The sequence below is a fragment of the Pseudophryne corroboree genome, chromosome 5 (genome assembly GCF_028390025.1).
Source record: "Pseudophryne corroboree isolate aPseCor3 chromosome 5, aPseCor3.hap2, whole genome shotgun sequence".
NCBI lineage: Eukaryota > Metazoa > Chordata > Amphibia > Anura > Myobatrachidae > Pseudophryne > Pseudophryne corroboree.
Genome location: NC_086448.1, coordinates 195044632 through 195060891, shown reverse-complemented (window position 1 = coordinate 195060891; position 16260 = coordinate 195044632). Strand labels below are relative to the sequence as shown.

The window sequence follows — 16260 nt, the reverse complement described above, 5'->3', positions numbered from 1 at the left end:
ACAGTGGGAATCTCTTGCCTTTCTGCATGGCCTCATTTTTAGAAGAATTAAATAAAATACTTTTCACTGAGCACAAATCTCCTCCACTGTCCACAACCAGTAATTATACTACCAGATACAAAAAAATGGCCTAAAGGTAAGATCATTCAAACTGTTATTAAAACTATTTGAAACATGTTTGAGCCATTGGGATATATATATATATATATATATATATATAATGCCAATTTCAGTGATAATTCACCAGTTAGACCCCTTAAAATTACTGTAGTGCAAATTCAACAACCAATGATATAAATAAAACTTTGAGACAGAATGATGTGGGTATAAGCAAAATATGAATTATTAGATATAATTGCTGTGTTACACATGTAATTGTATTTTGAATTATATATTATATGGTATATTTTAGACTTGATATATTTTACATGTATTCACGTGGGTTAAAAGATTTGCGATAAATGTATCATCAATGAAAGGGAAAAATAATATTCTATGTCTGGATGTGAACTTGTAATATTAGAGACTAGCAATGTTGATGCATTAGAGAGAGTATTATTATTATTATTATTATTATTATTATTATTATTATTATTATTTTTATTATTTGATGATGATGATGATGATGATGATGATGAGTGATGCTATTATTGTCATTAGTTCTGGTAGCAGAAGCAAAAGTAGTAATAGTATAAAATGTGTAGTAGTAGTAGTAATAATAATAATAATAATAATAATAATAATAATAATAATAATAATTCTACAAAACCAATGCAATTAAATTATTATAAAACCCGAATTACGTTTTCATTCTATATGAAAATTGTGACACAACAGTAAAACCATTTATGGATGAAATACTGTGCACACTTGTACATCAGAGCATGTGATAATAAAAAATACGATTATCTCTATATAGGCGGAATAAAGGAAAAGGTTGACATCAAACAATTAATTCTTACTCCAAAATATTCGGTTATCTTCAGATATTGCTCTGCAACAAGCATGTGTAACAGCAAATATTGTTATTACATGAACCTAGAAATGTTGAAAATGCGTGTTTTTATTTTGTAGTAGACCGTTGATAACACTATATATATGTTGTCTCGTTTATTGTGAAGTCTGGTGGGGAAGCTCTCCGGAATGTCAGACTATAGGCTCATTGTTAGTGATCATAACCTAGGCCTTGTGAGCAGGTCCGTTATCACAGCCGGTTTACCAGAGTTTTCACTACTTAATATTAACTAATGACGTTTTCCCTATTGGTGTGTCATTTTAATGACCACCTACAAAATTATAAACATTAACATAACATAAATGAGTCTCCAACTTGTAGCTGTTGTTCATGTCTTGTGGCGATTGCTAAAAGTATAACACCAGTGAATAAAGTGTTTAGTGCAATCATACTATACATATTAATTTCCGCGCAATACAGTACATTATGAATCTTTAACTATTAGTGAACCACAGGGACTTCAATCATGTAAGCGTTGTTATGTTTTATCAGATATTATAAATGTATAATCGTGGCGACTACGCACATAAACAAACGTATGTACATAACAGTCCTATGTTCCATGACGATATCCACTGATGTGACCAAGGCAGTTTCTTGTTGTCGAGAGAAAGGCTGAGCCCCAACAACATGAAACTACCTAAATCACAGGCCAGTTCTCTTCTAATACTTTGTGGTTGGCGACCTCCAAGCTCCTAGAAAGGGATCCGCTATGAGGAGAAAATCACAAGCAACACTAGCAAGCCCCACCGTTTGGTAGGCGTGTAACCATGCAGTGCTCCATTCCCTGCAGGCTTAAACATGTTCTAGAAATACATGACAGTAATAGAGGTAACGGGTTAGTGCAAATACTCCGTAATAGAACTCACATTAGTACTGACTGGATATAATTATAGAAGGGGTCTGCTCTCGTGTGTGGATGGGAGCGGTGTACAAATCGATTAACAAATGAAAAAAAAACAAATAATTTCTTGTCTACGCTGCAACCACACAAAGCAAACTAAGAGAAAGCGTCCAGTATGCGCGTAAATTGCGCCGCGTAAAGAGAGCGCGCCCGCGCAGGCCACCTCACCTTGGATTTTCGTCAATGTCATTTGGGGACTCTGCTATGTTTTCCCAGATAGAATAGTAACAGCATCTTTCCTTCCAGAGTTTAAAAAAAGCAATCACATCTTCTCTTGTTAGCTGCTTCCTCTGTGTAAGCAGTTCCTTGCACAACCTAAAGCACTCGTCTAGCTCTGCAACAATCCAGATATACTAGCAAGTCATAAAACTGAACAAAAGCCGACAAACCTTACAGCACCATTGCTATATAGCCCAGACAAATTACGACTGTCTAGGTAATATTTAAATGGATTCCTATAGTAATTGCAGGAGAGGGGGGTGGATGGGGGTGCCAACTTGTAAAAGTTCTTGAGCAGATAAAATAAAACCTAAGCATAAACAGCCACAAAAGAAGTAAAAAGTACGAAGGATTCATTGTGTTTTATTTGATTCTTCATTGAACATAAACATGGCCTGTTCACATACAGCAGCATAACAATATTAAGTTATGTGGGTTATGGTATCCATGGACTGACTGTACATTGATATTAACGTACAAAGCAATCGCCTAAGAAACATTGGCCTATTTTTTTAATAATAAACATTTACACATATTTGCATATATAAAGTTCATTTTTTAATCTGCTCTTATATTTTTGTAAATTAAAGCATGTAAATTCACAGTATTTTGAAGGAAGGCGGTTACTTCCCCTCTTAATGTATGTCAGCTTCTGCGTTAACAAATATGAATAAGAACTAAACAATGACTGAGTACATTTAAACAACACAAGTAAAAAGGTCCATCTAGGGTGTGCTTTTCTGGTGTTACCAAAAGTAACCATTTGTAATCCTCCTAAATATACACAGACATACATACATACATACAAGGATTTGTCTAAATCCAGCGAATGGTAGAGCGTGAGTCCTGTGCATGTTTATTACCTCACTGCAGAATAACAGTTCTTATTTTTTTCCTGGAGAAATGAGGACCATTTAATTCGACCCAATACAATGTTTAGATTTGGTATTTTCTGTTGCCCCATCCGTGCCTTAAGACGCAAAATAAAACCTTGTCAGTTGCTGCATAAAAACACAAAGATGCCATGGCATATGTAGCAAAACAGAGGGCAGTAGGGTTTAAAATATACAAATTATACCTGCTCTTTCTATGAGGACTAACACTGAGACTGCTTTTCATAAAAAATATTTTAATCTATAAAACAAATAGAAAAAAAAATAAAAATAATTATTTTAATAATAATAATATTAATAATAATAATAATAAAAAGCTCTTAACGACGTGTGCAATTATGGCTTTAAACCCAGATTAACAAAGAAGCTGGGTGCGATAAAGGGCATATTGGAAATGTACAGAATTGGCAATCCATTAAGGTGAGACAAAATGAAACCACTGTGGAAGAGTACTGGCTTTGTGATACAATAGAAGGTGTGCAGGGTCATCAGGAGAAATTGAAATTGGCTGTGAGCTCACGGATCCTATTCTCTCGGTTCATCTTCTTGAGTTTCATTCTGCGGTTCTGAAACCAGATTTTCACTTGTCTGTCTGAGAGGTGGACACTGCGGCTGATCTCTAGGCGCCGCTCGCGAGTCAGGTACATGTTGAACAGAAACTCCTTTTCCAGTTCTAGAGTCTGGTGCTTGGTATATGGGCAGCGTTTCTTCCTGCCACTCTTAGCTGTTAGCCAATTTGCAGTATTTTCAGATTTCGAGGTTCCTATGGAAAAATGATATATGGGTATAAGTGAATGTGTACAAAAATGTAATACCTAATGTGTGTGTGTGTGTGTGTGTGTGTGTGTGTGTGTGTGTGTGTGTGTGTGTCATTGTGGAATGTACAATTTATAGTATACCTATATTTAAAGCACACTGGTTAAATATATCTATTATTATTATTATTATTAACAAAATATTAGTACTTATGTTCAATATAGGGCATTATCCTCCCCCTTTCTTATGTAGGGATATGATTATTTTTTTATGTATTGTATTAAAGGGATGATAACCCTAGGCAGCACTACCAAACCAAACTGTATAAAGCAGCTATCAAGTTTCTGAGAAATCAACTTATTTTGTTTTGCAATATATCACTTGCTCTTATTATTGGTATTAGTGTGAAAGTTAAAATACAATTAAAAAATGTGCTACTTGTTGAATCAGTGTGTGTGTGTACACACACACACACACACACACACACACACACACACACACACACACACACACACACACACACACACACACACACCTATATATTTATATACGGTATATGCACACACTGTCAGGGTCATGTGCGTGTGTGTAAATAAATATATATATATATCACACATCAGCACACCCACATCGCAATTTATTTTAAATGTATCAATTATATATATATCCAGTAGAGAAAACAGTAGATATACTAATGAACCAGCAATAGTTTAGCTAAGATTAATGCGATAAAGAATACAGGCCCCAGCTTTTCGTGTAGAGTTCGGCACTATTAGGAAAGCGGCTGGAAGCTCACGTCTACCTAACACATATACAATGGCTGTGTACTGTCATATTTTCGGTAGGATGTTTGTTGTGGCGCCTGTAGTGCTCCTGGAATTGGAGTCCTATAAATAACTGTTATTTTATAGTGGGTTCCTGCTTCCTCTAGGACAAAGCACAGCTGAGTGTGGTGTAAAGTTTAGGATGGACATGATTTTTATGACACACTCACGCCCAATTATTAAATAGTTCAAAGGATCATAATAAAAAGAAGATTTCCTCTGTGATCCCTGGTCTCATGCCCCTTCCCTTTGTGATGTAACTGGGCGCTGGTGAGTGAGTGTGAGTGCTCACCTCCGGTGTCTTTCTCCGGGGAATGCTTGCTGCTGTCAGAGGGAGCCGGAGAAGAGTCTTCAGCCCCAGATGAAGATGTGTGCAGCGCCTCCTCCTCTGTTCTCTGCTGGGCTGCACTGGGCAAATGGCCCTCGCTGTCCTTCCTGGCACTCTCTGCAGGCATGGGGGGCACAGGCAGGGACTGGTCAAAGCGAGCCTGGGGCAGAGGCGCAAACTGGGAAGCAGCAATCTGCCCAGCAGCCGCAGCAGCACCATAGCCCTTGGATGAGCCATACGCCTGGGAGAGGCGGAAATAACCTGGCACTGGGACAGAACTGGCACCGTGGCCAGGGCTAGCCTCAGCACTAACCCTGGGGAAAGTGGACAGGTCAGTGGCAGCTGCAGCCTTAGGGCATTTGTCCGAGTCATAGAGGCAATATGAGTTCTCCTCCTTAATATTCTGTGTGAAGGAGCAGGAGGTAGCTGCTGGGCTCTCAGATGGCTCCACCATCCGGCAGGATCTGGGGGCATCCAGCCAGACCTCCATCCCTGGAGCATAGCTCTGAGATGTGGGGGCTGCTGTGTTACCCTCATTGCGTTTGCTCAGCACTGGGAAAAGTCCACAGCTCTGCAGCCCGTACGACACATCGGATGCCTGGGGCAAGTAGACTCCACTGCCCTGGTAGTAGACTCCAGCCTCTCCTCTGCCTCCGCTGATCAGGGAGTCCACCAGGAAAGAGTTCGATGCCGTGCTCTCCGAACATGACATTGTTGTGGAATAATTTGGCGAAGAGAGCAGATATTCCTTTCTGGCTGACATTTCTTGTGCAAAACATGCTGAATATGATTAGAGATACCCCTGCACCACGGCAGATGCATGCAGCCAATGAAAGCTCACGTCTAGGCAACAACCCCTCCCAGTTAAGTTTCGTATGCAAAGGTTCATCTTAGCTCGACCTCAATATATATATATATATATATATATATATATATATATATATATATATACATACATTACATGCTGTGTGGACTGTATTTGCAGATATACTATCCACTGGGTGTAAAGATGCTTTGCAGCACTCTATAGATTACACTCTCATCTCCTATGTAAATACTGATACTTTTTTTTAACTGTGGTTTTTAGGAAAATCAGGGTCAGTACTTTACAATTTCCGTTAAAATTACATATGTTAATATTTGAAGGGTGTTTTTTTTTTTTTTCTTTTTTGCAAAAATGTGCGTTTGAAAAACATATAAACCATACAGATGTTGAGTGTATAGTCAACAGGGGCACAAAGAATAAAGAACAGAGCAGATTGATGTGGTTAGAAGGTGAATGTTAAGTATTCACGAGGGGTGGTCTTCACATGAGTACTCTTATAACCAGAAACTTTATTTCCTTTAATTGTGTTTCAAATGTCAGCCATCAAGCCTTGTTTCGTAGCTAACATTGCAAAGCAGTAACATGAATAGTAATTTCAAAATAAAACACGTTGAGTAAACATATTGATTTAAAAAAATGGCCCCATGGTACCACTATATATGTGTGTGTGTGTGTGTGTGTGTGTGTGTGTGTGTGTGTGTGTGTGTGTGTGTGTGTGTGTGTGTGTGTGTGTGTGTGTGTGTGTGTAGATTAAAATAGTAAAAACCCATGCATTTGCGAAATAAAAAAGGGGTGCTTTTTAAATAAGAAGCATTAAACCACACGGTATTTGTTTGAGGTAGTTTATAGTGCTATACACTCCCTGTAGTGTGCTGTTATACAACCTATTCGTCCCAATGTCTTTCAAGAATATTTAAGTACTTATAAGTTCCTGTGCTGGCACAAAACAAAACCCACTGAACAGATTGAACAAGTATGTGCAGAAACTTTTCACCTAGTCTAAGACTATTTTTTATTCAATGTATCTGTGTGCAGAAGAATATATATATATATATATATATATATATATATATATACATACATATATATTACTGTATGCAAACCGCACCGCTCAATCGCTCAATTCGGATGTGGTGTGAAAGTAAGATGAATAAGAGAGTTTATTAGTTGATCTAGTATGTAAATCAGTGCACCATTTTAACCACGCATTCCCAAAGCACTTACCCTTGGCTTTCAGACGATCTGTAGACTACTAGCAGCGAGATAGCCTGCCTTTGCAAGCTCAAGGAAAATATCTGCGTTTTAAACTCTCTGCTACATTTTTATTAGCCTCCACTTGTGACTTTTCTTCTGGGAAGGGCATATGAAATGAGCAGAGTTCAGATGTTTCTGAAAGAATAGGAAGCACATGGGCCCTCTCCAAGGTTTGTGCGCTCTGCTGGACGCGTTACTTCATTGCTACAACCATCCCCTACTTATAACACCCCAGTAAAACACGTTTATACTCCCGCGCTTAAAACTTGTAAAATAATAACAATAATAGTAAAAATAGGGCGCAGCTGCATTGTATTTGCAGAAAGCAGCTGTAAGGCAAACGCGGGCATTGCTTATGAAATAAAAAATATTTAACTATATATATATATATATATATATTCTTTATCTACATATTAATTTACCGGATTGCGGATTAGCCCATAACAATGTAAGCTAGACCATATTGTAGTTTGTGTGTGTGTGCGTGTATATATATATATATATATATATAGTTAGTTTATAATGTTGCAGATTAGCCCTTACTTTAATATTTGTAATAATGAAATATATACAGTATTATGAGCTCCTGTAGCAGCTGTAACACATTTTTGTGGCTCAGTAGGGTGTGATATCTGAGCTGGAGGTAAATATGTTCACTTAACACCGCCAGCCACATATGTATGCAACAAATATGCAAAGAACGCGCAGTTTTTTTTTGTTTTTTTTCAAATTATATTATTTACTAAAGCAGAAATTCTTATATTTCATGTAACTCAAAGAGCACAACAAAGGATGCAGAGTCACATGATCCAATGGCTGTGTACAATAGTCCATCCCAGGATAGGCCTGTTACAGGCGTGTGCCCTGGGTGGTAATTAATATACAGAGTATTGTTTTATAATACAATATCATAGAAGGCAAGGTGTGGATGTGCAAGATTGGATGTAGGCAGATGTGTTTATACAAAGAAATCTGGAGGCCTTTTATAGTTAGGGTCTAGTTCATGAAGTTTAATAGCCCAGTGGTGTGCGCGATCTATTCTTTCTGTAATCACTAACAAGAGCAGGCAAATAGTAAACTAGTATCATCAAACGCACTCAAGTAAAACTAATACAGCACATTTAAATCTTAACTATAAACGATAAATGGTCAGTTTGGAGCTTACAGGAACAATTCAGCGAGGAAAACTGCGCTTTGTGCCAAAATACTTTTTAAATACCGAATGGAATCTCCTTTCAAGCATAAATGGAACCTATGTGAATGGATATTTTCCCCTTACACAGCAAGCCGAGAAGCCTTGTGCTATGAATTCTGCTCCTGCTAAAGGCGAGAACCAGTGGCACATTTGTGTTTGTATTCAGGATAAAACAATACCCACATTTCACTGTCATTTATAATACAATGACTGGATCTTTGAACTTGCCCTAAAAACATGAACTACAAACAAGACCCACCACCCACCCCCAAGCAAACAAATACGTGTAATAGCACAAGATAATTATAAAATCTACATCAGAGTAAGTGTAGGATGTATAAATAAAGCTATCAAAAACATGTAAATTTTTATACAAACAGCTATATAGTAAATATCTGACTCTATACACAAATGTATGACAAAACGCATGTGAATAAACATCAGTGTTTATGTAGTAGATTTCCTGTAATGTGACGGCTTATACAATGCATTTCTTCTAATTTTCCTATTTGACAACTGTAAACTGTCAAGAATGTTCGCTGTTGCCAAATATTCTTTCATTTTCCCCTGGACTGGATCCAGGGTGGTGCTTAGAATCAGATGTGGGCTTCCTAGTGCCAAGATTGGTGACAAATACCAGCTACCATCACAAAAAAAAACTTATACACCCAGACCTATATATTACTAACCACTATATTTCTCTATCAAAGTAAAGTAATTACCCTAATAATGTAAACAAGTAACAAAAAGACAATAGCAAATGCATAAGATTAATAATACATGCTACCCAGTGTTACACCACTGGCCGGGTAATCGTGTCACACACACACACACACACACACACACACACACACACACACACACACACACACACACACACACACACACACACACTTTGTTCATTATTACTTTACGTTCAATATGTACACAATTATACAAAATCTCTATAACTTTGAACAATACAAACATTGACAAGTAGCTCAAATTATCTAAATGAATACAATAATTTTACAAGTAGGAACTCAGATTGATGGACCTGCATTATATCTATCAAGTGTCATACTGATTTTGGATTAAGGATTGGAGGGACGACATTTTTCAGTAATATATTAGTGTACACAGCATTTATCTTTATATGTTCATTTAAAAATATGTACTGCATGATTAATTAATGAAGCTGCTGCGGTATACACTATTGATATAAGGTTTAAACACTTGCATGGGGGCACCAAGTTTTGGAACTTCATTGAAATGTTCTTTGATCAAGCAGTGTGTGTCATGCATTCAAAGGGCTGTGAATTAAGTCTCTCTCTCTCTCTCTCTCTCTCTCTCTCTCTCTCTCTATGTAATATATATATAAATAAATATAAAAATAATATATATATATATATATATATATATATATATATATATATATACATACATACAATTTAAAGGTATAACAAAGTTAATGGTTGTGTGTCAAGTGCACAGCAAGATCCTTCAATACCGCCTTGGTGGGCAGTAAAATGTTATCAACATTAATTTATTTGCTCAGTTAGTTTAATATTAGCTATTAATTACCCTCTTACATTTCTTCCGAATATTTCATAGAGGGTCAGACAATACTTTTGGCCCTGTATATATTGGCTCAATTACAGCATTTATAAATTCTTCTGGACTACATTTTGGACTCGGTTAAAAGAGATACAGTTCCCAAGAGTGAAACATAAGTGCCATTTATCAAGATTTTCTGTAGTCCAAAGTGTATCCTAACCTTAATGCATTTATTTTGCGATAATGCTGCATTTTTGCATGGAAAGAAAGTCTCAGCTCTAATATCGGCCCTCCCCACACGAAATTAAAAGTGTACTCTGCGTATTAACATAAAGCTACATCATTAAGAAAGTAAAATTGCAGACATTTCAGCAGAAGACAATATATAAATATGTTTGTTTGTTGTTTTTCTCTTTTTTCCTGATCGAATTTCACTGCATTTATGTTCCTTTATACTTTCAGCCATGTAATCAGCATTTTAGGAAATACTGTATGTGTAAATAACTGTGTTTAGATACTTTGAAATGTTATGGTAACTCTTAATGTTTTGCACATGGTTAGAAAAAGAGTATCTATATTGATCTTGTAGCAATACTGTATTATTTATTTATGTTGTCTATTTGTGTATATAAGTCTCTCTCTCTCTCTCTCTCTCTCACAGTATATTCAGTCAACTTTCTTTGAAGATGCATAAAGACATCAGCTCATCCAAAGTGCCTGAAATCAGTACCTTACTTTTTTTCTTTTCATGAAATGTAAAATTCTGAGTGTGTGCTCATTTATATACATTTTGTAGATAGATTATTTCCACATTACTCAGCAGGGCAATTCAAACGTATTGTGCAGATATATGCTATGATATACATATCTTTTAAATCCAGATGCTATGTGAAATAAATAATTCCCATATTACAACATATTAAAATAAAATTGTATGGTAACAAGCCTCTAAGCATCATAGGATATCGCCCTATCATGTAGACAGTGTGTAATCAATTACTTACCTTATCTGCCTCATCCATCACAATAATCTTATTTTTCAGACTTTTGAGTGCACTTTCCAAGCATTCAGTTTGTTTTAATCAACTAGTGACAGACAGACTTTCCTCCTAAAGACAAAACAAGTTATATCTCTGAAGAGTCTTCTCGCATGATAAAGAAAGAACAAAGGCCAATATTCTAGCATTGGATTCTCCTGGCAGAGCGGCATTGACATTGATCGATACAGCGCCATCTTGTGGCCATTCTGTTCCTTTGGAAAAGGAACTATTTTGTAATTTCTGTTGTCATCCTAAAGAGATGTTACAATGTCCTTTCATGCAACTGTTGGACAGCACTGATATCACCTTCTCAGAAATGGCCACATACCCTGTGTTTAGTTTATAGTCCTGCATTCCAAATATGCAAATCACAAATCACAGACACGTTTTATTACCGAATTGCCTTAGCAACACAGAGCATGTGCTTTTATTGGGTCAGACCAAAGACTCTGGCGGATAAAATGCAGGCCTCAAGGGTCTAGAGTGTTTGCAAGGGAAACCAGTTAATATTTATCCCAAAAAGGAAATATCCTGTAAACGTCTCATTGACAGTCTTCTCCCTATCTAATTCCTATTTATTCAATCTTACTTCTATTTTAGCATGTTGTTGATGCTTTTAGAACTAGTTGTACAGTATTTGCCAGAAAAAAAACTCCACTAAAGACCTATACAAAAAAAGATGTGTCGGCCAATGTTTGACATTTCTCGTGCACTACAATATAAACAATACAGAAATCTGTATACAATAGGGCCCCACAGAATGCTAGACATTCTTCTCAAGGTTATGTACAATGTCCAACAATAGCTGAATGGAAGTTCAAAGCCAGATAGCTATTAGAAAATAAGATATTTAGAGATCTGGATAAAAATAATAATCATTTCAAAGAAAAAAGAAAAACTTTAAAAAGGGACAGTTGCAGTAGTCTAAGAAACAACTGTATTACATTTAATATAAAAACAAGTGTAATAGTAAAAAAGCAAATGCATTGTTTGATGAAGCATAGTGTGAAATAGTTCTATAGAATTATTGTGTTCTTTATCTACAACAGGGTCCCCTCAAATTAGAATATCAAGACTATAGTGATGTACAAGACATTGGATCACCTTACACAATCAATAATTCTCAATCAGTAACCAGCCTCATCTTGGGATTGCAGAATCAGCATTTTGTGGAGAAATCTATTAAATGTATGAGCACATCGTACAAAATGAATCATACATTGCATGGGCAATGTAAAAAAAACTATGTAAGAAGCCAACACAATGCATCATTTGTATTTTTTTCAACCAAGTTTATTTGTCTTGTGCGCTCTCTGGCTGTATACATGCATCCCACATAATTTGTATAACAGACTCTATATACATATAAAATATTCATTTGTAAGTTAACAGTGACAGAGCATGAAGTTTAGCCTTATAATATGTGTCAAATATTCTCATTCATGACAAAAAGAATCGTATACTCCCCATTCAATTATTAGTATTTTTTTTTAGCAAAAGGTAAAAATTATCAAACCAGATGTGTAAAACGGTATTCAGACGATATACCAAATTACGTTTATTTACACAATTTAGTAAAACATACGAAACATACATTCATACAGGAACAATACAAATAGATTATCATGTCCCATAAACTAATATATAATTTCAAATATCCTTTTCCATAATTGCCTTTAATAACTTTGGTGTTTCATATATATAGATTTATATATATTTAAATGAGTTTTATACTAAACATAAACTATGGCGTGGGCACATACATTTAAGTTCAAATAACCTGTCTGACTTCATTTGGTATGAAGAAAGGATATATATATATATATATATATATATATATATAAAAGTATCTATCTATCTATCTATCTATCTATCTATCTATCTAGAGAGAGAGAGAGAGAGAGAGAGAGAGAGAGAGACTTTCTTGATTATATCCTGTGAGTGGATTTATTTCTCTTATCATTGTCTGGTTGCACTGCTTATTCAAACAGGTGATAGTAATACATACATGCTGTCTGATTTTAAATTGCGGGTTTCCGCAACTTCAGTCACAGACATAGATTGATATTAGCAAACAAAGTGCATATTTCATAGACCACATAGGTGAAATTTGCAATAACTGATATGGGTGAAACGGAAAGGAGACAGCAGGACGCTTGGACATTAAACCGACAAGTAAACCACATAACTTCTGTGTTTTGGTTGTTTGTGTTTCCTATTGCAATAATAAAACAACTCGAGAGTACATTTTTAAGCCGAATGTTTTTTTGTACGATGAGAAGGTGAGAACAGTCAGAAAATATCTTCAAAGTCATAGTAAGTACATCAAAATCAAATGTTGCAACTGGTCCTTTTAGAGACTGTACCAAAATCGTACTGAAAACATCAGTCCATTAACACAACAAGATAACGTGTGTCAATAATTGGTGATTCCTGCATCCAAGCACATTATTCAGCTAGGAATTTGAAAGCATACTGCTACCCTTAGCATCCTCGTCTGGTTCTAAGATTAGAGGCAGCTATTTTCGTTTACGAAGGGTTGTTCATGAACAAATGTTACTTCCCATGGTTCCTGTAAGTTACATGCACATCCACATACATGTAAACTTGTCATGAACAAAAATAGGTAATACGTCCGGGGGGAAAACGCTGTTACTCTCATAGGAGAGGATTAGCCGAGTAATACTGCAATCGGTCTCTGTTAATTTTTTTCTCTTTCATCCTCCTATTTTGAAACCATATCTTGACTTGTCGGTCGGTTAAATTCAGCATTCGAGAAAGCTGTAGCCTTTTCTCTTTATTTATATAAACACTGAAAAAAAATTCCCTTTCCAGTTCCCTAATTTGGTATTTGGTGTAAGGACACCTCTTTTTACGGGTACGTTGTCCACCTGTGGAACAAAAATAAATACCATCATGTTAAAGTAGCATACAGTAGTAAATTACAATCACTTCCATTATAAGCCATTTACAGGAATACTGTAGCCCGAGGGTTTTGGGGGGGTTTTTTTCTGTTTTTTTTTTTTTTAAGAGACTCAACATCACTGCACGCAATGCAGATCATGAATAGTTAAAAAGTAATAAGCTAGTTGGCTTTGTTACACTAAAAGAGATTACTGCTACCATTTATAGAACTGGTACTAGCACTTGAAGAATATTGTTGGACTGTAATAATAGGGATCAACTAGTTCAATTATATAGCAATATAAATGATATTTTATTGACTTGCACTCTGGCTCCTTGTTTTTATTTGAGAAAATAACCAATAAGCATTTACATTTGAAGCATTGAATTAATTAGTACCTTTAGATCTTAATGTATGGTTTTCAGATCTTGACATTACAATATGAACTTCAGCCGAACATAGATACACATTACATAGACCCTCACTATAGACGGCAGACAGATGTATATACATATAGTTATGGCTGTGTGTGTGTGTGTGTGTGTGTGTGTGTGTGTGTGTGTGTGTGTGTGTGTGTGTGTGTGTGTATATATATATATATATATATATATAAACAAACAGATTTGTTATTCACAATGCTATTTGCTTGGTAACTAGCTTGGTATATATATATATATAGTGCATGCAAACATATATTTCTACATCTGCTTTAGAACATGTTCCCCTTCTCTCATTTTCACATGAAACAAGCTGTGTCCTGTGAAAGTCTGTACCAGGAAGCTTTATGTTCCTTTAATCCTGCTATCACAGCTGCGGATCACACAGTGTAACAAGTCCCAGCATCACCTGTGTGTACCTATCCTAGCCCCAGCAGTGGCAGGGCAGCCCTGCTGACATGTCATGCAGGATCATTCTGATATCAAAGCATGCAAGGTTATTTTTGTGGGTATATTTTTTTTTTATTGGCCTAAATTCTTACTTACTATATATTCTCAAACCGACCCCAGAGTTTTAAAAGGGGGAAAGAAAAAAAAGGGGGAAGGATTGTCTTAAGGCATCCATTGGTGGCTGGTATTTCACGGCCAATTTCAGTGCTAAGCACGTGATCCTGCCTTTTATAAGAAAGTTTGTTGGGGTAAATCTAAGGACCCTCCATAAACCTTATATGCTTATAAAACAGCATATAAAAATTTAACAGCGGTGCGCCGAGATTGCAGAGCCAGTGACAGGGCAGGCGCTGCAGGCAGCAATACATACTGGAGCCATTGGCTTTGTCCTCATTGTTGCCGGAGGATGAGTGGGAGCTGCTGTGGCTGTGGCTGCTGTGGCTGCTCTCCGCTCTCCTCTCCTTCTCCTCAGCCTCCCTGGGCTCCGAACTTGAAGTTGTCGCAGTCGCTCCGGGAACTTTGTCGCAGTGTCTGTCCAGGGAAAAGTCGGAAGGCTGGTGATCCGCGTTGCCATAGGCTGTCTCAAAGAACTGGTCAAAGGCTTGTGGCAGCACCCCATTCCTGCCCACTGCGCTATAGAAGTTGGAGGAGACGTTGGCATTTGGGTGGTACACATTGGAGGAACTCTTGCCGAACATCTCCCCCATGCCAGCTGCGTTGGAGGCAGGGAGACAGTCTCTGTGCATAATGTCATCTGCTGTGTAGCAATGGGGCAGGTTGGTCCTGGGGTGCCACTTACTGGAGGTATCAATGGCATACTCTCTGAAGGTCACCTCTCTGACTGGCTGCACCTGGGGCAGGTTAGAGGAGTAGGAGTAGGGCATGGGGCGAGAAGATGGACTTTGGGGCAGGAATGAAGGCAGGCTGGAGAAGTCAGGACCGGAGACGTAGTAAGTGCAACTGGGCAGATACATGTTAGAGGAACAGGGGACACGCTCATCAAAATCCATCATTAGGCTACCTTGGGCTGTGCGCATTAGCTGGGCTTAGCATGGTTCTCTCATGCAGCTGCCTCTTTGAAGCAGATCTGTGGAGTAGGAATTGGAAGACGTAGGCTGACGTGGAATCTATCCCCATCCTTAGCAGGGAGGTGCTGGTCATGTGATCAGATGGGGAAATTGGACAAGCTGGGACTATGGGCCCTTCTCTTTGTAGCCATCTCAAGGGAAGCAACAGATCGTCACTTGCTAGGTTCATAGCTGTATGTAATCTGTCATGTAACATGCTTTCCTCACATGCCTGACAGGGAGCCCATGCTAGAGCCGTGCAGGGTATGCAGTGAGCATGCAGAACATAGGGGCTACATTACGAGAGAAAAAAAAGCCATGTGTTATGCTGCATATGTAAGTTGTGCAAAATAAAGTCTTTGTCTCTCCACCCCCCCCCCCCCCCCTCCTCCACCGGGCACTTTGATGTTCATAGAATAACATTGCAGACTGCTCTGTGCATGTATCGAAAATGTGTGTAATGAAGTTACTACGTATAGACACGCTAGCGAATTAATAGACTATAGGCGTAAATAAAATTCCATATGTTGCATAAGGTGATGCCGTCTGGTAACTGATCTGTGGGAGAGAGCCCATGATCTAAGGGAATGTGCAGCCAGACTAAAGCAGAA

General features: G+C 37.4%; 2 protein-coding genes across 2 annotated transcripts; both read right to left on the bottom strand.

The window, feature by feature from the left end:
* Positions 1-2494: 2494 nt before the first annotated feature.
* Positions 2495-5754, bottom strand: HOXA10 (homeobox A10). The gene is made up of 2 exons (XM_063921983.1): positions 4904-5754; positions 2495-3794 (listed from the first exon to the last, which is right to left on the bottom strand). The coding sequence occupies exons 1-2, from the start codon at positions 5700-5702 to the stop codon at positions 3520-3522; spliced, it is 1074 nt and encodes a 357-aa protein (XP_063778053.1). The 5' UTR covers positions 5703-5754; the 3' UTR covers positions 2495-3519.
* Positions 5755-12689: 6935 nt separating this feature from the next.
* Positions 12690-15619, bottom strand: HOXA11 (homeobox A11). The gene is made up of 2 exons (XM_063924846.1): positions 14953-15619; positions 12690-13681 (listed from the first exon to the last, which is right to left on the bottom strand). Exons 1-2 carry the CDS (start codon positions 15617-15619, stop codon positions 13449-13451), a joined length of 900 nt encoding a protein of 299 aa, XP_063780916.1. The 3' UTR covers positions 12690-13448.
* Between the last annotated feature and the right edge of the window lie 641 nt (positions 15620-16260).